This window comes from Mus musculus, chromosome 11 (assembly GCF_000001635.26).
Source record: "Mus musculus strain C57BL/6J chromosome 11, GRCm38.p6 C57BL/6J".
NCBI classification, from domain to species: Eukaryota; Metazoa; Chordata; class Mammalia; order Rodentia; family Muridae; genus Mus; species Mus musculus.
Genome location: NC_000077.6, coordinates 97,353,734 through 97,377,269, shown reverse-complemented (window position 1 = coordinate 97,377,269; position 23,536 = coordinate 97,353,734). Strand labels below are relative to the sequence as shown.

Below are 23,536 nucleotides of genomic sequence, written 5' to 3'. Positions count from 1 at the left end.
AGATTTACTTCCATAAGGAAACCAGTTAGAAAAAAAGTTCTTAGACTCATTTTTAAGTTCTAGTCCAACCACAGGGATGGAGACTGAAGCTTTCTCCTATGTTGTAATTTCCGTAAGCAGACTTCTCCCGTCCTTCCACTCTTACAAGTCTTGGCTCTAAGCTAAGCTAACCTGGGGCGTGGGGTGGAGGAGGCGGAGGTAGGGGGAAAGACTGCAAGGAAGACCCCATCGGAGCCACAAGGACAGATGTAGGCAGCGTCCCACTGATATCATCTACAAGAGAGAACAAAAGCAAGAGGTTCAGCAAAATGAGCACACACAGCGAGGGGAGGGAAGGCAGAGGAGGAGAGGATCCAGGCCCCGCTGGGGAGGCGGCCCGGCCTTCGTGCTACCTTTATGCACGGGCAAGTCATCCCAATCAGCTGTGCTTGCTTAGAAGCAGGAGAGTGAAGGTATCCCTAAGCAGCTCAGTCGCAGCAGACTGAGGGCAAGGTGCATGGGAATCTACTCAACACATGGACAGTCAATACTGTTTCATGCAAATAAGATGCCCGCCCATCTAAGTGCCTGCAGAAATGACAAGGGTGTGCAGAAAGGGATGGAAAATAACTGGGCTGGGCCATCAATAGAAACTGTTAACCTTATCCGGCCCCTGACCAAAGAGCAAGTCCCTAGAGTACACCCTCCCTACAGGGCAAGATGGCAAAAGGGTGGGTTAGAGACTATACCTAGGAGGCTGAGGCTTCTTCTTGGAGGAGGAGGGGGAGTTGGAGGGTGTGGAGAGGTCAGGCCCCGCTGAGAAATGTCCACGTCCACAAGCGATACTGTCTCACCTGAGGGATTCACATAGCAAGCATGTTATAGAAGCACACTATCCAAAGCTGAGGCCAAAAGGAAAGGGAGACACAGAGCAAGCAAGGGAGGCCAGAGGGCAGAGGGTCCCTGAACAAGGGAGGCCAGAGGGCAGAGGGTCCCTGAACAAGGGAGGCCAGAGGGCAGAGGGTCCCTGAACAAGGGAGGCCAGAGGGCAGAGGGTCCCTGAACAAGGGAGGCCAGAGGGCAGAGGGTCCCTGAGCAAGGGAGGCCAGAGGGCAGAGGGTCCCTAAGCAAGGGAGGCCAGAGGCAGAGGCCAGAGGGTCCCTAAGCTCTGCAGGCTAGAATTACCCTGAACACCAACTGTCTTAAAATCTAGGTGTTGCTGGGTTGTGGCGCACACACCTTTAATTCCAGTACTTATGAGGCAGAGACAGTGACTTATGAGTTCAAGATGGCCAGCTTGGTCTACAGACAGAGTTCCAGGACAGCCAGGGTTACACAGAGACAGGAATTGTCTCAAAACACCAAAGCAAAAAGCAAAAAGAAAAAAAGTTCCTTGTTCTGGGTTAGCGAAGGGCTCCGAGGTCAGGAGCCTCGCTGCTGCTCTTGAGCAGATCCACATTGTTTCCCACACCCACAAAATGGCCCTAAACTCTAGGCACACACACAGGATACATGTGTAGGCAAAGACGGTAGGATGGCTCAGTAGAAAAAGGGACTTGCTAGCAAACCTGATAATCTAAATTCAATCCCCAAGTCCGGTATGGTGGAAACAGAACTGACTGTCGCTAAGTGTCCTCTGACCTCCAAAGGCATGATATGGCACACAGTCAATAAACAAAGTGTAAATAAAGAAGCCTAAAATAATAATTTTAAAAAATTAATCGTTTTATTCCAGGGTTGGAAAAATGGCTCAGGGGTTAAAAGCATTGGCCACTCTTCCAAAGGACCGAGATCTGGTTCTCAGCACCCACACAGCAGCTCACAACCATCCATAACTGCAATTCCAGGACATCTGCTGGCCTCTTGTAGCCTCCAGACACCAGGCATGTAAGTGGCACACAGATATACATGTACACAAAATACTCATACACATAGAATAAAATTCTTTAAAATAAAATAAAAGTCCTATCTTTTCTTTACCATCCTAAGGGCCAGGTTTACTTAGGAGAAAAGCATTAGCTTGGCCTGACAGTGAGAAAGCCGTCCAGTGCTCTTTCTGCTACTGACTTACCTTGAACAGGGGCTCTAATTCTGAAAAGGAATCTTTCTGTATCAAATAAAACCATACTGTCTTTGCAGACTTTCATGCCAGTGTGGAGCAAGGCAAGTGGTTTGCGTTCTGCCATATGGACATGACGAATGTAAGACCAGAATACCTTAACAGCTGAGAGGAAGGGCCAGGGAGGAGGCTCGGCATACAAAGTGCTTGCCTCCAAACCAGAAGCCCCAAGCTCAACTCCTTCAACTGTCCTCTGGCTTCCCCACACATGTGTTGTGACCTACACATATGCATGCACATGCATTAAAAGTCTGAAGAGAAAGAACTGCTGGTAGCATGGCAGTGTGTTCCTTTAAACCAAACAGTAAGGGGATAGAAATGGGAGGAGTTCAAGGCCAGTCTCTTCTACACATTTGAAACCCACTTGGACCTTAAACAAAACTAAAGTCACCTGTGGAAGTTCTAGGAAGCAGGCCATGGTCTGCTGTCAGCCTCACTGCCTTGAATAGTGAGTGTTCAACAGGCACGAACAGGAATCCATGTTAGAAAGCCTAGGATATCACTTATAGGTGCTAAGGCTCTGCCTTAACCTGAAACTAAAATCTATATGTTCCTAAAGAGGAAACTACTATTAACTAGAAAAGTATGTAGCCAATAAGATGAGCAATTCTGTTTATGGGAACCCACTACAGTAAATGTCCATAAGATGTCGTTTATTTTAACAACTCACTGGAACCTATACAGCTGGGGACCCACTGGCCTAGAAATGACAATTCTAAATTATAATTCTTCTAAATCACCTTTATAAAGGCCATAATATCCAAAGGAGTTAAAGATTAGCATTTTAAATTTGGTTAATTAGTTAGTTTTTTAGATGGGGTCTCACTATATAGCTCTGATTGGCCTGAACTCTCTGCATAGACTACACTAGCTTTAACTTTGCAGTCCTCCTCCCTCTGACCCCAAGTGGTGGAATTACAGGGTAGGCTACCACACCCAACCAAAAGGCTACTCTGTAAAGCCCTTCTCAGACTGAGACACAGTGTCTGCCCAAGCAGGAGCTGTACATACGACTGACAGAACAGGGCCTCTCTGAAGAATTTCCCATAATATGAGATGATATGGCAGTGGCCCATTACCAAGACACTCAAGCCATCTTACTTTAGCAACTGTGTTCCCTGCTATACTGGCCAGTTTTGTGTCAACTTGACACAGCTGGAGTTATCACAGAGAAAGGAGCTTCAGTTGAGGAAATGCCTCCATGAGATACAACTGTAAGGCATTTTCTCAATTAGTGATCAAGGGGGAAAGGCCCCTTGTGGGTGGGACCATCTCTGGGCTGGTAGTCTTGGTTCTATAAGAGAGCAGGCTGAGCAAGCCAGGGGAAGCAAGCCAGTAAGGAACATCCCTCCATGGCCTCTGCATCAGCTCCTGCTTCCTGACCTGCTTGAGTGACTTCCTTTGGTGATGAACAGCAGTATGGAAGTGTAAGCTGAATAAACCCTTTCCTCCCCAACTTGCTTCTTGGTCATGATGTTTGTGCAGGAATAGAAACCCTGACTAAGACACCTGCTTCAAGAGGACAGCCTTAAATTAGACACAGTGAAGGGCACTAACAGCTGCTAGCACCGGCCAGCCCCTAAAATGGGAGAGGACAAGAGCTCACGAAGTCCCTGTGCCCTAAGTCTTTAAACTAGACCAGACAGGTCACTTTTATTTGATAATCTATAAACTTCCTTGGAAGCTGGGACAGGAATTATGACTTCAGGAGAGTATTTTATGCACTGCAAGCTTGTATCTTAGTAATTCCTGCCTTTAATTTATATGTAATAACCCTGAACTATGTAACTGCTAGGACTACCCTATTACCCAGCAGCCTTTACCTTCCAGTGTAATGGATCTGAAATCAAAGCACACACTCCATATGCCAGGAAAACCTCCCCAAACCCAGGGGCATGGGATGAAGGAAACTATTACAGACAGCCAGAGAGGAGAGGAGACTAGAGCTCCCCCAGCAATGCCATGCAAGGGTGTTTGCTGCGAGGTCTCAGGACACCCCCACTTTCAGTTGTCAGAGTAGAGAGAAAGACAGGGTCCTTACCTGTGAACAGGGGGCTGAAGGAGACCGGGGAAAAGGCACTTTGAGTTCTTGTCAACCTGGGTTTCCTAGGGGAAACGAACACATATGCAGTTAAATCACTAGAACACTGGATTCCAGACCTCCTGAATCACAAAGCAAACCCTTTATTACAGACATATTGGCAACACTTCTGTAATAAAGCCTAAATTTTAAAGGAGAATGAAATAATTAAGGCAATTCTTTAAATAGATTTGGCTACTAAGTTCACCAGCCTACAATAGTCGCCGTAACAATCCCTTGGGTCCTGACATGCCCAGCACAGAAGAATAAAATACCTTGAGTGGTAATTACTAAGTCTACTTCACAAGGAAGAGAGTTGGATGCAGAGTTGATTTTCATCTGAAAGCCAACCAAAAGGTTTTAGGCCTGAGCAGCTGCCAACCTGGAGCAAGGGCCTGTGCTCAGGACGGTTCCACATGGAGTCAGGAGCCAGGGAACATAGCCTGGCTGGAGAAGGGCACTAAAGGATATGCTGCCATCTTCAATCATGAACACCTCTCTGCCCATGGCCCTGAGAGGTTAGCTTGGCCATGGCTAACAGGGTTGTCTTAGGGTAGCTCTGCCCCGCACCCAAGTATACCCTCCCCAGGTCCCCGAGTCACACAACTCGGCTTTCCCGTTCTCCAGAAACCACATTCCACTACACACCAAGGTAACAACTTATCTGTTTCAAGCAGTTTTCCAGCAAACAATGAAGAACAAAAGCTGCCAACACAGACTTTCCAGCCAGAAATGTGTTGAAACATGTTTTTATTCACCTCAAGATGACAAGGATCTTACTGAGGAGGTGGAAACAGGCTCGTGCTCACAACAGGTGAGGGGTAAGTTCTGATGACTACATACATTTGTCAAAAATCAGTTAGGCCAGACTGGAGAGGTGGCTCAGCAGTTAAAAGCATGGGTTACTCTTCCAGAGGTCCTGAGTTCAATTCCCAGCAACCATAAACCATACTTATGCTTTTTGTTTTGTTTGAAACAGAATTTCCTGAGGCCCAGGCTAGCCTCTAAGCCACTAAGCAGCTGAAGATGATCGTGGCTGCCCTTGCCTCCACCTCTCACGAGCTGGGACCGAGGGTCCCTGTCAGTAGGCCCGGCTTTACATTTTTAACTGTTTTAGATGAAATTTCATTCACCTTAATTATGTGTAAGTGTCTCTGTGTGTGTGCACGTGTAAGTACAGGTATCACTGGAGGCCAGAGATGGCAGACGCCCTGGAGCTGGAGTTCCAGGGAATCGTGAGATTCCTGGTTGGGTGCTGGGAAGTGAACTTGGATCATGTGCTCCTAACGCCAAGCCATCTCTCCCACTCCAGCTTTATGTTTTAATATAGACGCCTGAGCGTCCCAAAATACAATTTCAAAACCAGACTAGGACGAGTTTGGTCAGAAAACTGAGAACTGGATGTGGTGCAGTGTACTTAGTCCCAGCCGGCACTTGGGAAACAGAAACAGGAGGACTACCTCAAGTCCAAGGTTTAGCCTGGGCTGCATAACAGCACAACTCAAAAAAAGAGAAAGGAAAAAACAAAAACAAAAATAAAAAACCCATGCACCTTCAGTGACACAGAGACAGAAATCTGTGAGGTCAAACTAGCCTAGTCTATAGAATGAGTCCCAGGCTGGCCACAGCTACAGAAACTCTGTCTCAAAGAAAGAGATGACCCGGGCTGGTGAGATGGCTCAGTGGGTAAGAGTACCCGACTGCTCTTCCAAAGGTCCAGTGTTCAAGTCCCAGCAACCACATGGTGGCTCACAACCATCCGTAACAAGATCTGACGCCCTCTTCTGGTGTGTCTGAAGACAGCTACAGTGTACTTACATATAATAAATAAATAAATCTTAAAAAAAAGAAAGAAAGAAAGAAAGAGATGACCCACGGGCAGCTCCTTTCTAAGAGGTCTGACAATCCAACCTGAATACATCCACAGCGCACACAATGGACATGGCCACATTCAGAACAAGCTACAGCTATACATGGTCTCCATGTATAAAAGTTGCTCATGATTATAGCTTAGTGCTGACAGACAGCCGAGAGGAAAGTCATGCCCACTGGACATGAACTCAGAGCAGCTGAGCAGCTTCCAAGCTCAGTTTATTTGATAACTTGTGGGTACAACATTAAACTCAGCAAGTAGCAACCCAAAGCACTGGCCTTTCAAAAGGTTCACACCTCAGCCATTTGGCAGTTTGCCTCTTTTCAAAGGAAACTGCATCACTCCGCCATCTGCCCATGCGGGGACGAGTGTCCTCGTGCCAAGCTCTGAGGAAGGGCAGTAGCCAAGCACAGTCTTGCGGGGGCCTCTCACTAGAGCTCATCTTCTCTCCCACCCCCACCCCGGCATTTTAAAGAAGAAAAATCAGAGTTTCTAGGATCTAGAAAAAGAAAATCTGAATTTAAACCTAGGCCAAATCATCTGAAAAGTACTAGATGGTTTTTCTTGGCAAAGATGGTTGCCTTGTGGCTTGATGCTAAAAGGTAAAGGTATAAGGGGGGCTGCATGGCTGACAATAACTCTTGTGTACTTCCCTCTTTCTCTGGGGAGATTCTGCCTAACTGAAAGGCCAGCTTCTCCCTCAAGGACCCTGGGAGCACTGTGATGTCAGCCACTCCCTGACTATCTAGAAGTCTGTCTAAATGGCTGAGAAACAGAACAGTACAGTAATGACACAGAACTGAGGGTGGCAGTGACCTGGGGACAAAACATACTGGGGAAAGCAACACTCAGAGTCCAGACAAAGCACAGATAATGCTGTGCCTACTTATTAAGCCTAACAGTGAGAGCCTGGGGATGCACTTATTACTTTAGGACAGATACTTCCTATCCTCTTTTATATATAGTAAATATCTGGGATGGTAACAACTCATTCCTAGGCTGGCAAGATGGCTCAGCAGTTAAGAGCACTGACTGCTCTTCCAGAGGTCCTGAGTTCAATTCCCAGCAACCACATGGTGGCTCATTACAACCATCTGTAATAAGATCCAATGCTCTCTTCTGGTGTGTCTGAAGACAGCTATAGTGTACTCATATAAATAAAATAAATCTTAAAAAAAAAAACCAACTCATTCCTGAGCTGGAGAGATGGCTCAACGGTTAAGAGCACTGACTGCTCTTCCAGAGGTCCTGAGTTCAAATCCCAGCAACCACATGGTGGCTCAGAACCGTCCATAATAAGGCTCTCTTCTAATGTGTCTGAAGACAGCTACAGTGTACTCACATAAATAAAATTAATAAATAAATCTTAAAAAAAAAAAAAAAAAAAAACTTCGGGCTGGCGAGATGGCTCAGCGGGTAAGAGCACTGACTGCTCTTCCAAAGGTCCTTGAGTTCAAATCCCAGCAACCACATGGTGGCTCACAACCACCCGTAATGAGATCTGACGCCTTCTTCTGGTGTCTGAAGACAGTTACAGTGTACTTATGTATAATAATAAATAAATCTTAAAAAAAAAAAAAAAAAAAACCTCATCCCTAAATTACTTCGGACCCTCCTGCTTGATCTCCTCAGTGCTAGGGTTACAAGCACGTACCACCATACACGTTATGAAGTGCAACATGCTTGTTTTATGAAGTGCTGGGGATTAAACTCAAGGCTTCATTCATTAAAGGTAAATACTCTACCAACTAAGCTATGTACATCCCAGGCCTCCAAATACACATATTTGGCAGTGCTGGGAATTTAACCCAGGGCTCTGAGCAATCTAGACAAGCACTCTACCAATTAAGCTACATCCCTAGCCCAAATGAACATTTCAAATTAACCCTCCCTACTATATTCATGGATTAGTAATAACGTCCCACATCAACTTGAAAAACACTGGGGTAAAAATTAAAGTACTTTAACTTTGCCAGTGGGCCACTTTCTTCTTAGAACAGACTTATTGGAGAGCTAAGAAGGATTTGATAGGTTATGAGTCAAGTGACTGGGACTTTACACAGAGCTTTTGGGGAGCGCATTGTCCTTTGAGTCAGGCATGTCATTGCCTGAACTGTAGGTAAGAAGAGAACGCCACTATCCATTTCCACTCTGCAAATTTTCTGCGTTGCAACAGATTAATGAGATAAATGGAGTTAGAAGTGCTAGACTAAACAGGACAATAGCACATAGATATAACCACTGGCCAGTTTTCAAAGTCCTTGGAACCTAAAATACAAACAATACTGTATACCACTCCTGTCCATAAATCCCTTTATCCCTAAAACTTACATGTATCCTTTCCTAAGGCACCTTCCAAACTAAGATGCCCAAACACTAGTGCGGCTCCAAAACACCTCTGCCCCTGCTAAGGCACTCAGTGCCAAGTCAGGCAGCCTGTGCCATTTCCAGCACGCCACAGCCAGTGTGTGTTCATGTGCTACAGGCACAAAAACCATGTGTTCATTTTTACTTCCAATACACAGACATCTGTGCAGCAAGGTCAGATCCAAAACTCTGTTGTAAACCGACTACAAAACCGACAGAGGAGGAACTCCTGGGGAAAAGCCAAGGGCCACAGTCTAATCCGAAAACCTCAGGAATGACACTGGCAAGAATGTTAAAGGCACAAGAATCAACTGGATAGACAAAAAATTTAAAGCCAAGGAACTTATTCTGTGAGAGCTGACAACCACAAGCAGTGTGTAAGAAGATAGTTTGAAAGGCCAATAGAACATGAGACAAAAACCCAAACACAGCTTACCACACGACAGTTATCACCTTGCTTTCAGCATGCCATGTCGTGATGCCATGTCGTGACTCAAGACCCCTTTGAGTCTGGCTGATACGGCCACACATGCCTGTGATTCCAGCACTTGGGAGGTGGAAGCAGGAGATTCAGTTCAAGACTAGCCTGGAGCATATACAGAGTAAGTCTGAAGCCATGCTGGGCTGTACAAGACCAGGCCTGATGGTATATACATCTATAACCTCAGAGCTCAGGAAGCTGAGACAGGAAGATAACTTGCTAGTCCAGACTGCACTGTAAGACGGGATCTCAAAAGGATGGGGGTGGGGAGGGGGAGACAAGGGGCTGAGGATGTGAGGCTGGATCAGCTGTTACTTGCTGCTCCTTCCAGAGGATTCGAGTTTGGTTCCAGCACCCAAGTTAGGCTCACAACTGCCTGAAACACCAGACCTACCCATGGAATCCAATGTCCTCATCTAACCTCATCAGGCACCTACATATGTGTGCAAGGACATACAGACATACACATTTTAAATCTTGTTTAATAAAACCAAAAGTAAGAATAAAGAAATAAAATAACAGCCGGGTGTGGTGGCCCACGCCTTTTATCCCAGCACTCGGGAAGCAGAGGCAGGCGGATTTCTGAGTTCAAGGCCAGCCTGGTCTACAAAGTGAGTTCCAGGACAGCCAGGGATACACAGAGAAACCCTGTCTCAAAAAAAAAAAACAAAAAACAAAAAACAAAAAAAAAAGAAAAGAAAAGAAAAAGAAATAAAATAACAACAGTAAAATACACCCTGCCCCCCAGCCCCCAAGACCCAAAGAAACAGTGAGTTACTGCTGTCGGCCAAGTCTACCATGACAGCCGGGCCCCAAACTCATGCCAAAGCAGCCTCACCATCCAGAATTGCACCTTTTTTTCCGCAAACAAATCAAAAATCACTACAGAACTACTTCCATTTCTCCACTGCACAACCATGGAGACAGCCAAGAACAGCCTCAACTGTCAAGCTCAGTAGACAAGCCCTGAGCAAGGCATCTATTCCCAACCGAGTGTGTATTATGTGATGACTCCAACAGGGCAGATACATGCGATTCTCACCGACTCTGAAGGAAGACAATCAGCTCAACATATGTGAAACAGACAAGGGAACTCCACTGTTTTTCCTGAAATAGCAAAGTTATATATTATACCAAGGCCCACAGGCATGAAGCCCAGCTTTCTGAATTTTGACATATGTGTGGTATAAGGCCTAGCCCAGCTCGCAGGAACAGAAAGCTGATTAGTTGGCAAGCTCAATCTTACTTCACTTTAAAGAGTTCGCAGAGTGAACTCATACTATTATTTTTTTAATAGAAGAAAAATTTGAAACAGGATCTTTCTATGTATTTCTGCCTAGCCTGGAACTTGTTATATAGACCAAGCTGTCCTCCAACTCAGAGATATGCTCATCTCTGCCTCCTGGGTGATGGGATTAATGGTATGTGTACCACCATGTCCAGCTACATTTATTTATTTTTAAGAAATTGGGGCCGGACATGGTGGCGCACACCTTTAATCCCAACACTTGGGAGGCAGAGGCAGGTGGATTTCTGAGTTCAAGGCCAGCCTGGTCTACAAAGTGAGTTCCAGGACAGCCAGGGCTATAAGAGAAACCCTGTCTCGAAAAAAAACAAAAAAAGCAAAAAAAAAAGAAATTGGGGGTGGATGCAGTCACGTGGAGGTCAGAGGTCAGTGCTCCCCTTCCATCACAGGAGTCGCAATCTGGCTCAGACTCAAGTCTTCAGCTTTGCAGTAAACACCTTTATCTGTTGAGTTATCTTGCTGACCCTCATACTACTCTTTTGCTTTTAAAGATTTATAGTGTGTGTGTGTGTGTGTGTGTGTGTGTGTGTGTAGATGTGTATACATACGCATACTGAGATCAAAAAAAGATATTTGATTTCCCTGAAGGTAGAGTTACAGGTGGTCAGGAGCTAGCCGACCTGGGTGCCCAATCTGTGTGTGGGGAAATCAAACTCTGGGCTTCTACAAGATCAGCAAGTGCTCACATCTTCTAAGCCATCTCCAGTCCCCCCCAGGCCCCCTTACTACTCTTAGGACGTGTATATCTGGGCAGTTCTACTTAAGAAACATCCACTGCTAAGCCTTTTTTGTGTTTTGTTTTGGTTTGGTTTGGTTTTTGGTTTTTTGAGACAGGGTTTCTCTGTGTAGCCCTGGCTATCCTGGAACTCACTTTGTAGACCAGGCTGGCCTCAAACTCCGAAATCCTCCTGCCTCTGCCTCCCAAGTGCTGGGATTCAAGGTGTGAGCCACCACTGCCTGGCCCACTGCTAAGCCTTATAAAAATGACTGTTAGGAACATCCCATCGAAATCGATAGCTGTGGGAACCACGTAGATGGGAAAGGTAGATGCTGAGCAGAGCAGAGAGAACTATGCCTAGAGGCTACCGTAAATGCCCCCAAATTACATAGCAAAGACAGCAGAGCCCATAATTACCTTCAAGCAGCTCAGACACAGAAGCCTCTTAACTGGCAAAGGGCTGAATCTCCTCAGAGCTTCAGGTGCCACCATTTAAAGCCAGAGACCAAGTGCAAACTCCAAGCCACTGCTCTTCCCAACATGAGAGGACTTGCTTAGGAGACACAGATCTACAGAAATCACAACTACCCTGGCCAGACTTACCACGGTTCTCACAGCCTAGAGGCTGCCAGAAAGACTGGCACAGAGTAAGTGTGGAGAAGACAGCAAGCAGCACCAAAGCTCAGCACAGAAAAAAGACCCAATTCAATCTTAGAACTTCTCCTCCAAAAAGCATAAAATATTCCATACAGTTTTCACATCTTCCCTCTACTCCTGTAAGGACATGAACAGGACAATTCACAGCTATCCCACTTCACAAATAAAAGGGGAGGACAAAGATGACAAGTCTGCCCTCCATACCACAGCTAATGCTCAACTTCCAAAAGAAAGAATCCAGACTTTCCTAATTCTCTATACAGCATGCTGCCTCCAAACAGCAGTCAACCAAAATGTTTACACACAGATACCTAGCTCTTCTCAATCCACCCGAAAAAGCTCTTGGACCAAGAACTCTATTTCTTCACTGCCCTCAACAACGCGTCTTTGCAGAGGCGCAGCCTGATTTGCTCTGCAGCAGAAATCTGTATTGTGCTTAGTGTAAGGGCTGGTGACAGAGCAGCCAATGGCCATTAAATTCTGCTTCCAAGGCAAAACACCATACAATGGTATATGCCTTTTTCACTTCCTAATCTATTAGACGCAGCAGCTAATTTCACGCCACACCTCATACTTGTCGTCTTGGGAATCTTAGAGCAAGTCCTGGTCAATGTGGAACAAAGGCAAGACAAACCACAGAAAATTATCAATCCATCCTATGCCATTATCCACAGCTCCAACCGTGCCCTCACCCTCAGCTAGTGCAAATTTCATCCACATTGGCAAGTGGAGCATCAAATACAGAACCTACCACTGTGGGGGATGGGGATTGTTTCAGAAACCACACACTTTTCAAGACCTAAGCTCTCAGCAGTAATTCATTCATTCTCTCTCTCTCTCTCTCTCTCTCTCTCTCACACACACACACACACACACACACACACACACAATAATAGTAATAAAAACAGGCCCTACCTAAAGGAGTAGACACAGGGAACAACAATCAGGGCAAGGATCTGGGTTTGGCCCATGACACAGATGTTCAGAAATGGCAACAAAGCCAAAATAAGTCCACACCTTTTATCTTGGAGAATTAAAGTTCCCTTGAAAATCCATGTCCAAGAATGGGTGGTTTGTGAACAAGGATAAACTAGGAAGCTTTAAAAAAAAAATTTAAATTGGGCCCAGATATACTTATCTTTCAACATCCCCCTACCCTCCAAGATTCTAGTGCTCAACAAAGTTATCAATTTATCTGCTCTTTGCCCTTGGTCTGTCACTGTCTGTATGTTTCAAGACTACATCACAGAAACCATACCAAGACCAATTCCAATCAGGCACAGTGGCAGCAGGCCTGGTCCTTGGGAGGAGGTAGGAAGAAAGAGCAAGAGATCCAGACCAGTCTGCTACACAGTGAATTAAAAGCAAGCCTGATCAACATAATAAAAACCTTGTCTAACAAAACAAAACAAAAGCCACCAATTCAAGTTTAAAACAGATTCAGAACTACAACTCACAATGTTATACCACAAGGTAAGACTCATTCATGGCTGCAAAAGCTGACAGCTTTCCAAACTGACACTACAGAACTATGTCCCGACAGTAAAAGTCTAGCCACTTCTTAGAAATTCAGGGGAACAACTCACCATTTAAGTTTGGAATTGCCATTAATTGGACTAGAAGTCACTGTGTATACCTCACCTAGACCTCTCACCTCCGTGTGAAAGTGAGAGAGTCAGCACAACGCCATTCAGAAAGTGGTCAGCACACAGGCTTTAGACAGCAAATATCCAGGAACAACCAGAATATTAAGGGAGCTGCCCAGCTAATTGCTGGCCAGACTCCTCGGGCTATTTGCATGCTTGTACTTGCGAAGAGAGTGAAGGCTGGTGCACTGAGAGAACAAGCAAGACGATCAAGATAATAACAGGCAGGTGATTGACACCAGCTTTTCGGCCCCAAGGCCACACATTTCCAGCAACCTTCAGCAATGGTAGTAATAACAGACATGGGAGGGGTGCTTAAAAAGTGGGGCCGGAACAGGGATGGAAGGTGAGGCCGGGCTTCAGATCATCCCCAGCAAGAGACGCTAACCCACTGAGAAGTGTCACAGAGTGTGAACTCTCCGAGAGTTGAAAGCTGTTTCCACAATTAGCTCTGACCTAATGCGAGATGTCACCACCTTTAATCCCAAGTGTCTGCCTCCTCCTGAAGTCCACAGCTCAGCTCTAACAGTATCGTGTTGGCAGTAGGGGAAAACGAGGGAAACGAAACAAGAAATGGAACTTTGTCGCTTGCCCACCCCCAACCCCCAAGCCAATCTCACCTCCCCGTATCCAGCTCCCGGACCGCTGAGCCTCCCATGTCGGTCAGGCTCGCAGCTGAAGCTGCCAGATCTCCCGAAGGCCTCTTGCCGGTCCCATCCCCGCCGCCCGAGCCGCCGTTACAGCTCTTCGTGCGAAACAGGCGACTGAGGCGGATTTTGAAGGAGCCCTTCCGAGAAGGGCCTGCGAGAGGCCGGAGGGGCCCGGGAGGCGGCGGCGGTGGGGGAGGTTGCTGCTGCTGCTGCTCCCCTCGGCTCAAGCGCCCTGGAGGGACCAAGTCCTGCAGCGGAAAGGGCACCGGGGGTAGTTCGGGACCCGGAGGCTGCAGAAGCAGCCGGCCACCCACTCCTCCTCCTCCACGGCCGGGGCTGCTGAGCTCCTCTTCCGAGCAGCTGTTAGTCTCCAGGCTCTCGGCCTCCGATTCCAAGCCCTCCAGGACCAGCAGCGCGTCGCTCGTCTCCGTCGGGTCCTCCCCGGCCTGCGGGGCGGCAGCAGGCGGCGGGGGTTGCGGCGGCGGCGGCTGCGGGGGACACGGGCACGGACAGCAGCCTCCGCCGGCAGTCTTGATCCCCGGCCCCGCCGGCTGTCCGAGCCCCAGGGCCGCCAGCTGCGCCTCTAGTCCAGCCACGGGACCCCAGGTCCGCTCGAGCGCCAAGCCCGGCGGGAGGGCCTTGGGATCCAGCGCGCAGCGGTGCCGGGGACACAGCAGTTCCGAGGGTCCCGGCTCCCGGGCCGCCTCCGCGTCCTCCTCCTCCGGCGGCCGCCCCACGTTGCGGAACACCATCAGCTGAGGCGGCCGGGCGCCCCGCGAGCCGGGCCGCGCGAGGAAGGGTGGTGGCGGCGACGGGCCATGGCTGTGGCCCGGGGGCGGCGGCGGCGGCGGCGGGCCTGGCTCGGGGGCGGCCTCTCCATAGCCGAGGAGGCGGCTCAGGACCCGGTACGAAGCGGCCGCCGCCGCCGCCTCGCCGTCCCGGAGCTCGGCCCCCTGCATCGGGGTGGCGAAGGGAGGGAGGGCGGGCGGCTAGGAGCCGGGCTGGGTGGGGACTAGGCCGGGCCCCGCCGGAGCCCCGCCCGCCGCGGCCCCCGGAGCGACAGCGCTAACGGCCGCCGCGGCCTCTGCCTCATAGAGGGGGCGGGGGGGGGGGGGCGCGCGGAGCCCAGCGCGAGCCCAGGCCGCGCGCTGCCGCCGAGGACCGCCCCTAGACGTCACTTCCTGTCCAGGGCCCGCCCCCTTTCCCCAGGGTGCGCAAGCGTCGGACTCCACTCTGCCTGACGTTTCTCTTGGCCCTGGTAGCTATTGGCCGTCTGCTGCATCTGGGGCCTCCGTGGTCTCCGGCACCGACCCCTGCTTTTTCACTTCCTGGGCGCCCGGGCCCTGTCCACCGTCCTGTGTAGAGCAGTGCAGGCCTCGGGACCCGGGTCTGGACCTGGGAGAGGGTCGTGGACCTTGGCACTGTCTGGGGGTCTTGTCCTGTCCATGCTGCCTGGAGTGTGTGACCTTGGCCAAGTCATTTCATTACATCTGCATCCTCTTTCCTAGCATCCGATGAACTGTGGAATGACTACATGAAAATGGGTTGTAGAGCCTGCAGTGTGCTCTTCCGTGCCAAAACAACTGGATCTTTGAGAAGACAAGAGTGTGTATATAGTTAGCATAATCTCATCATGAATTTGAAATGAAGAATGGATATACACAATTCCAAGAAATGAAGATATACAATAGCCAATTCTGTACGACTGATGGCCAAATACATCCTTCCACTGATTGTTGTCATAGTGTATGTCATGTTGAGGATAGAATCCAAGACGTGGCACGTGCTAAGCAACAGTTCCATCACCAGACCTCATTCCCAGCCCTTCCCAAAATGATGACAAGTGACCAAGGACTGCAATTGTAACAAGAATTTTTACTAATATTTTCCTCTGTTGATGAAAGAGAACAGTGAAAAAGCAAAACCTGATCAAATCATCAATCATGGGGGCAACTTTGCTGAGTCGGAATTGGTTTCAGTGACGGGGAAGAGTTCCTTCAACGTTTTTGTGCCATTGCTAATGTAACACCTACAGATAGATGTACAGGAGATGTAAATCAGAATCGCTGTCATAATCTCCATCACTTAAAAAAAATGTATGTGTATGCACATGTGTGTGCAGAATCCGAGAAAGGGCATCAGATCCCCTAGACCTAATTATTAGCTGCCCCAAGTCCCTGGACATGGGTGTTGAGAGCTGAGTTCTGACCCTCTGCAAGAGCAGAACAAGCCGTTATCTGCTGAGCTAGCTCTCTAGGCCCCTCCATCTCTCTTTCTTTCTTTCTTTCTTTCTTTCTTTCTTTCTTTCTTTCTTCCTTCCTTCCTTCCTTCCTTCCTTCCTTTCTTTCTTTCTTTCTTTCTAGACAGGGTTTCTCTGTGTGGCCCTGGCTGTCCTGGAACTCATTCTGTAGACCAGGCTGGCCTTGAATTCAGAATCATGTCTGTGCTGGGAATGAAGGAATGTGCCATCACCACCCAGCTCCCTATACCCCTTTTGTTTTTCAGACAGGGACTCTCACAAGTATCAGGACTTAAGTTTGGATCCCCAGCACAGTATAAAAGCCAGGCAGAGCAGCATGTGTCTGTGATCTTCGCACTTGATGTGGGGTGGATCCCGGGAGCTCCCTCACCAGTCAATCTAGCCAAATTGATGAACTCCAGAATCAATGAGGAACAGGCACATTACAGAGCCATCTTCCCAGCCCAGTGGGGTCATTCTGAAATAGAAATTTGCTCACAGCCTGTGATTGTAAAGATGTATTTACATATATTTCTCTGCACACCAAAAGACAGCATCAGACCCATTACAGATAGTTGTGAGCTGCCACGTGGAGTCCTGGGAATTGAACTCAGGACCTCTGGAAGAACAGCCAGTACTCTTAACCACTGAGCCATCCCTCCAGCCCCACAGCCTGTGATTGTAGTTGTTCATGCTTTCTGCATTCTTAGGATAGAGAGAAAACCCTCTATGTGACATATAGGGTCCTAATGGTTTTGCCCTGCCTACGTCTTACTCTTACACATTGCCCACCAAGCTGTATCTTGTCTGTTCAGTTCTGCTAACACCGTTCTTTTTAAGACTTATTTATTATTATACATAAGTACACTGTAGCTGACTTCAGACACACCAGAAGAAGACGTCAGATCTCATATTAAGGGTGGTTGTGAGCCACCATGTGGCCGCTGGGATTTGAACTCAGGACCTTTGGAAGAGCAGTCAGTGCTCTTACCCGCTGAGCCATCTCACCAGCCCAGTTACACCGCTATTTTCAACATTCATGGGCATTCTTCTGTTATTTGCCACTGCTACCCCTTTTTTCTCCTGCAGTGTCAGGACACAAATCCAGTGTTTATATCTCCAAAGCAAAGCTGCAGCTTGACCAGTGGCCAGCATCTCCCACCTAACTAAGCTCCATTCTCAGATAAGTTTTCTCTCGGGTTTGTGCTCAGTGAACTGGCCAGCCTTCAGACTGAACTCTCTCCTCACCAGACCGGGGAGATGTACGTTCTCTCTCAACTTCAAGACCCAGTCTCTGTTACGCTTAATTGCACATGTGTGATTTGATTAACACTCTGTCCAGACTAGAGAGATGGCTCAGTGGTTATCACTGACCACTCTACCAGAAGACCCAAATTCAATCCCCAGCTCCCACACAGGGGAAGCTCACAGCTCCCAGTCCCAGGTGACTGCATCCCTCTAGCTTTCACGTGGGCGTGCCCATACACAGGTGACTAAAAATGAAATAAGTCATGGAGCTAGAGAGATGGCTCACTTAAGAGCACTGCTTACAGTTTGGAGAGATGGCTCAGAGGTTAAGAGCACTGACTGAGTTCAAATCCCAGCAGCCACATGGTGGCTCACAACCATCTGTAATGAGATCTGATGCCCTCTTCTGGTGTGTCTGAAGACAGCTACAGTGTACTTAGATATAATAATAAATCTTTAAAAAAAAAAAAAAAGAGCACTGCTTACTCTTCTTGTGGATCCCAGTTCAGTTGCCACCACCTACACTGTGGCTCACAAAGGTCTAATTCCAGCTCCATGGGATCAGATGCCCCCTTCTGGACTCCTTGGGCACCAGACTCACACATGGTAAATAGACAAGCAAATATGACAGCCATCAAAAGCATAAAAAAGATAAAAATAAAAACAAACAACAACAACAAAAAATAGGGTATGGTAGTGCACACCTTTAATCCCAGAACTCAAGAAGCAGAGACAGGTGGATTTCTGTATGTTCTAAGCCAGCCTGGTCTACATAATGAGTTCCAGGACAGCCTGAGCTACATAGTGAGACCATGTCTCAAACAAACCAAAGATAATAACAATAAAATATAAATCTTTAGGGGCTGGAGAGATGGCTCTGTGGGTAAGAGCACCCACTGCTCTTCCAAAGGTCCTGAGTTCAAATCCCAGCAACCACATGGTGGCTCACAACCACCTGTAATGAGATCTGACTCCTTCTTCTGGAGTGTCTGAAGACAGCTACAGTGTACTTACATATAATAAATAAGTCTTTAAATAAACAAACAAACGAACAAACAAACACATCTTTTTTTTTTTTAAATCTGGGGCTGGCAAGATGGCTCAGCAGGTAAGAGCACTAACTGCTCTTCTGAAGGTACTGAGTTCAAATCCCAGCAACCACATCGTGGCTCACAACCACCTGTAATGAGATCTGACTCCTTCTTCTGGAGTGTCTGAAGACAGCTACAGTGTACTTACATATAATAAATAAGTCTTTAAATAAACAAACAAACGAACAAAAAAACACATCTTTTTAAAAAAAAAATCTGGGGCTGGCAAGATGGCTCAGCAGGTAAGAGCACTAACTGCTCTTCTGAAGGTACTGAGTTCAAATCCCAGCAACCACATGGTGGCTCACACCATCTGTAATAGGATCTGACACCCTCTAAAGACAGCTACAGTGAGTGGAGTTTTATTCCCAGCAATCAGGTGAGGGCTCACAACCATCTACAGTGTACTCATATACATAAAATAAATAAATAAATCTTAAAAAAAAAGTCTGCCTCCTCTAGTAAAATATAAGTTCCAGAAGGCAATGTTTGTTCTCTGTCCCTCACGGCCTCTCTAATGTCAGAACGTAATGTCAATGACTGACATGAAGTAGGCCCTTGATATAGAAATACAGAATTGTCAGACAACCTTAAGCCTCATGAACGATCCACGATTCAAATCCACCTCAAATTCTGCACGACAGAATTAGCAGCCACTCTTGTAAATGAAGAAACAAACTGACATGCAGCTATGGTTGATCGGCTCAAAACCATGCCATGGAATTTACAACTAGTTGCCTGGCTGCAAAGATTTTCTTCTCTATCCTTGCTCCCTCTGCTCCTTCTCATCTCACTCGAGATTTCTAGAAGGAAGGGAAGAAGAGAAAAGAAAGAAGATTGAGAGAGAAAGAGAAAAGGAACGAAAGTTAGATGCTATAAAACCCCAGAACACTAGCTGCCTAAAATAAAAACCAGAATTCCTGGCTCAGGCAATGGAGGCAAGGAACGCAGCTCTACAGCGCCCTCTGCTGTTAGGTTGGTTTATTTGTACCCCAAGAGGTTGCCTGTGTCAGCCATGGGGTAATTGGGTTTTTTTTTTTTTTTTTTTTTTTTTTTTTTTTTTTAAAGATTTATTTATTATTATATGTAAGTACACTGTAGCTGTCTTCAGACACTCCAGAAGAGGGAGTCAGATCTCGTTACGGATGGTTGTGAGCCACCATGTGGTTGCTGGGATTTGAACTCCGGACCTTTGGAAGAGCAGTCGGGTGCTCTTACCCACTGAGCCATCTCACCAGCCCTGGGGTAATTGGGTTTTACAGTTCAATGTAAAATAAAGGAGGGAAGGGAGAGAGGGAGGAGGGAGGGAGGATAGAAAAAGGAAATATCATCTCTCTCTGTTTCCTTAATAATCCAGGCCTAAACCTTTTGTTTGGGAAAACTTTTAAAAAGAAACCTTAATTTAATCCTAGCACCCAGGAAGCAGAGACAGGTAAGTTTCTGTGAGTTTGAGGCCAGCCTGGTCTACATAGTGAGTTCCAGGATGGCCAGCGATACATAGTGAGACCCTGTATCAAAGATAAGTATATAAATAAATTAAAAAAAATCTTTTGTGTGATTTCCATTACTGTTAAGTTGAGCTTTGTTTTGAGATCCATCTCCCTGTGCAACTAAGACTGGCATTGAACCCATGATCCTCCTGCCTCCAAGACTCCCAGCTTGAAGTGTTTCTATGCCTCATCAGGGTTCTCTGGAGGAACAGAACCAATAGAATATTTAATATGTGTGTGTGTGTGTGTGTGTGTGTGTGTGTGTGTGTGTGTGTGTGTGATATATGTATATATAAAGAACAAAATAGTAACAACAGTTGTCTCACTCCTGAAAGGCTGAGAACCCCATACCTGCTCAGTCCTTGCGGGGCCTGGGTACCTAAGCAGTCCCAATCTTGCACCAAAAACTCAGTTAGCTGTTGACCAGTCAATGGCAGAAGCCTAGAAATGCTAATTCAAAATCAGCCAAGGAAACAGCAAACAGAGCAAATGAACTCAAGAGAAGACCAACCGAGCAAGACACAAATCTTCACTCAGCAATGCACCCTTCTAATCTGGACTGCTACCCGAAGGAGCCATGCCACATTCTCGGTGGGTGGGGTGGTTCTCTCCCACATCAGTTATGGCAATCTGGACAATTCCTTAGGTGAGGCTCCCACACAGTGATTCTAATTTGTGCCAAATCAACTTTAAAAGCGACCATCACACCTTCACCTCTCTTTTGTTAAAGGATATATACAAGAGGGGGCTGGAGAGGTGGCTCAGTGGTTAAGAGCTCTAGTTGTTATTCCAGAGGTCCAGAGTTCAATTCCACCAACCACATGGTGGCTCATAACCATCTATAATGAGACCTGTTCCTCTCTTCTGCCATTCAGGTGCACAGGCAGATGGAGCACTCATAGACATATAATAAATCATTTTTTAAAGGCTATATAAGAGCTTCTTTTTTATAAGCCAAATATGGTGGTACATGCCTGTAACTCCAGAACCTGTAGAGGCTGAGACAGGAGGATTGTAAGTTCTAGGCCAGACTAGACTATAAATTGAGACTGGGATGTGTGTACTACAGTGGTTGGAACCTAGTTCTTTAGTTTAAAAGTTTTAAGTTTTAGTTAAAAAGATTTAGAGATCCTACAGTAAGCCTGAGGTTCACCGAGTCCCTTCTACACTGGCCAAGGTTCATGACACAGCACACTGTCCCTGTCTCTCTAACCATTGTGGCTCATCTGTGTCTAATGATCCAAGGCTTGGAGATATACGACCATTCAAGCATACAGGTTTCTGCTGAAACAGTAAAATCATTTGAACCCAAGGGTTCAAACCCAGCCTGAACAACATAGCCAGACCTCACTCCAAAAATAATAACAAACAAAGGCTAGAAGTAATGTCATACTCCTTTAATCCCAGTGGCTGGGAGGTTGAAGCAGGCAGATAGATCTCTATTAATTCAAGGCCAGTCTGAGAGTTCCAGACGAGCCAGGGTTCCACAGTGAAGCCAAACATGACAATACTCACCTCTAATCTCAGCACGGAGAACAAGAATATCAAGAGTTCAATGCCAGCCTGGGCTTCACAGTTGAGTCTCAGTCTCAGTTGTCACCATCTCTGGACTCCTGTACCATTTGTAAAAGTGGGTCAGTCATAATCCCACTCTGACAGGGTTTATGTGGGGATTAGGTGGGGGAAAAAATAAAAACCCTTGACAAATTATAAAACACTATACAAATGTTAGCTTCTCTTAGAAAAAGCTTTTAAAAAGAGAAAAAGCTCCTCGGGGGAGGAGCATTAACTGATTCTGAAGCCTGCTTTCCTACCATCTAACTGCCAGTGATACCAAGAAATGGAATGAGTCTCTCATTACCCTCTTCTCTATCAGCACACAGAATCAGAGAAGTCTCATAAACACAGACACAGACACACGCACCCGCGCTCGCACTCGAGCGGCAGAGGAACATTAGAGAGGCCAAGAGAAGAGCTATGGATGCCCAGTACAGAATTCTGCTCCCAGCAGTGTCATCTGCTGCTTAATGGCTTTGGGAATGTCCCTTACAAGGTCTCAGTTTTTTTTCTTTCCTTCTTTCTGTTTCTGTTTTGTTTGTTTGTTGTTGTTGTTGTTGTTGTTAATTTATTTTATGTATGTGAGTACACTGTCTGTTCTCTTCAGAAGAACCAGAAGAGGGAATCGCATCCCATTACAGATGGTCCCTGTTACAGATGGCTGTGAGCCACCATATGGTTGCTGGGAATTGAACACAGGACCTCTGGAAGAGCTGTCACTGCTCTTAACCACTGAGCCATCTCTCCAGCCTGAGTTTCCTTGTTTTTAAAGAAAAGTCTGGACTGGGCATGGTGCCTAATACCTATCATCCCAGTATTTGGGAGGTTGAGGTAGAGGAAATTGAGGCTGAGGCAGGCTACAGAGTGAGACCTTGTTTTAAAAAACAAAGGGGCCAGTGGGTGTGGCTCAGCTGTTTTAAGTGCTTGTCCAGCATGCTTTAAGTACTAGGTTAGTTCTCTAGAAGTTTGTAACACTGGCCAAAGCGGGGCATGCCTGTAATCCCAGCACTTGAAAGATAGGAGGAGGAAGAGGTCTTTTTTAAGAAACGTACCAAGTTCAAAGCCAGCCTGTTACTTATATATGCATTATATGATGTTCTATCAAAAACAAAGGAAGGAATAAAGAAATGAAGATTGTCTAGGTTATGGGCCACAGAGATTCCTGGAGTGTTTGGTCTCTAGTGCCCTTCTCTCCCCAACACCCCTCATGTCCCCACTTAATTTGCAAAGCAGAATTGTTTGCAGAGCAATCCATACAGGAAGAGAAGTTTTAGCAAGAAGTCCCCCTGACTTCCTACACATGCAGGGATCTGGGGCGTCAGAGTGTCGGGGAGCAAGGCTGGAAGAGAAGGAGCCAATAGGATTTGGCCTCAGGTGAGAACCTTATCAATGTTGGTATGTGATGCCATAGAGCTTCTTTCAAGAATCTACACCAGGACACACACACACTCAGGAGGCAGAGCAGGTGGATCTCGGAGTTCCAGGTCCACCTGTTCTACAGAGTGAGTTCCAGGACAACCAGGGCTACACAACCAGGGCTACACAGAGAAACCTCGTCATGAAAAAACAAAACAAAACAAGCAAACAAAAAAGAATCTGCACTGTCATAGACCCTAAGGAAGCTGCCTCAGACAGCCCTGACTCTGGACAGCCAGCAATGGTCACTGAACGGGGAAAGGAGTCCTGAGAGATGGCTCAGCAGGTAAAGGCAGTTGTCACCAAACCTAATGACCCATGTTCAATCCCTGGGATCCTCAGGGAGGAAGGAAAGGACTGACTCCCACAGTGGTCCTCTGATGTCCATGCATGCATCCACATACACAAATACACATATAAAAATAAATAGATATGATCATTAAAAAGAAAAAAATTTGAAAAGGGGGAAACACAAATCGTATGAAGTATGAGAAAGACGAGAAGAGCTACCATGGCAGCTCACACCTGTCATCCCAGTATTCAAGAGGCCGAAGCAGGAGACTCGCTGTGAGTTTAATTCCAGTTTGGGCCATAGAGAGAGCATGAAACCACACACACA

General features: G+C 46.8%; 1 protein-coding gene across 5 annotated transcripts in view; it reads right to left on the bottom strand.

Annotated features, from left to right (window-relative positions):
* Positions 1-14,978, bottom strand: part of Socs7 (suppressor of cytokine signaling 7) — a 36,251-nt gene extending 21,273 nt beyond the window's left edge. For 2 of the 5 annotated variants that reach the window (XR_388369.3, XR_001779922.2), the window contains exons 1-4: positions 13,847-14,976; positions 4,140-4,204; positions 729-833; positions 172-273 (exon numbers count right to left, since the gene is read on the bottom strand). Coding sequence is in view for 3 of the 5 variants with exons in the window: in NM_138657.4 (NP_619598.2) it covers positions 172-273; positions 729-833; positions 4,140-4,204; positions 13,847-14,835 (1,261 nt within the window). In the remaining 2 variants the exon portion in view is untranslated. Of the gene's footprint in view, positions 1-171; positions 274-728; positions 834-4,139; positions 4,205-13,846 lie in introns of all 5 variants that reach the window. The other 3 variants (NM_138657.4, XM_006532528.3, XM_006532529.3) reach the window with 3 other exon arrangements.
* Positions 14,979-23,536: the final 8,558 nt, after the last annotated feature.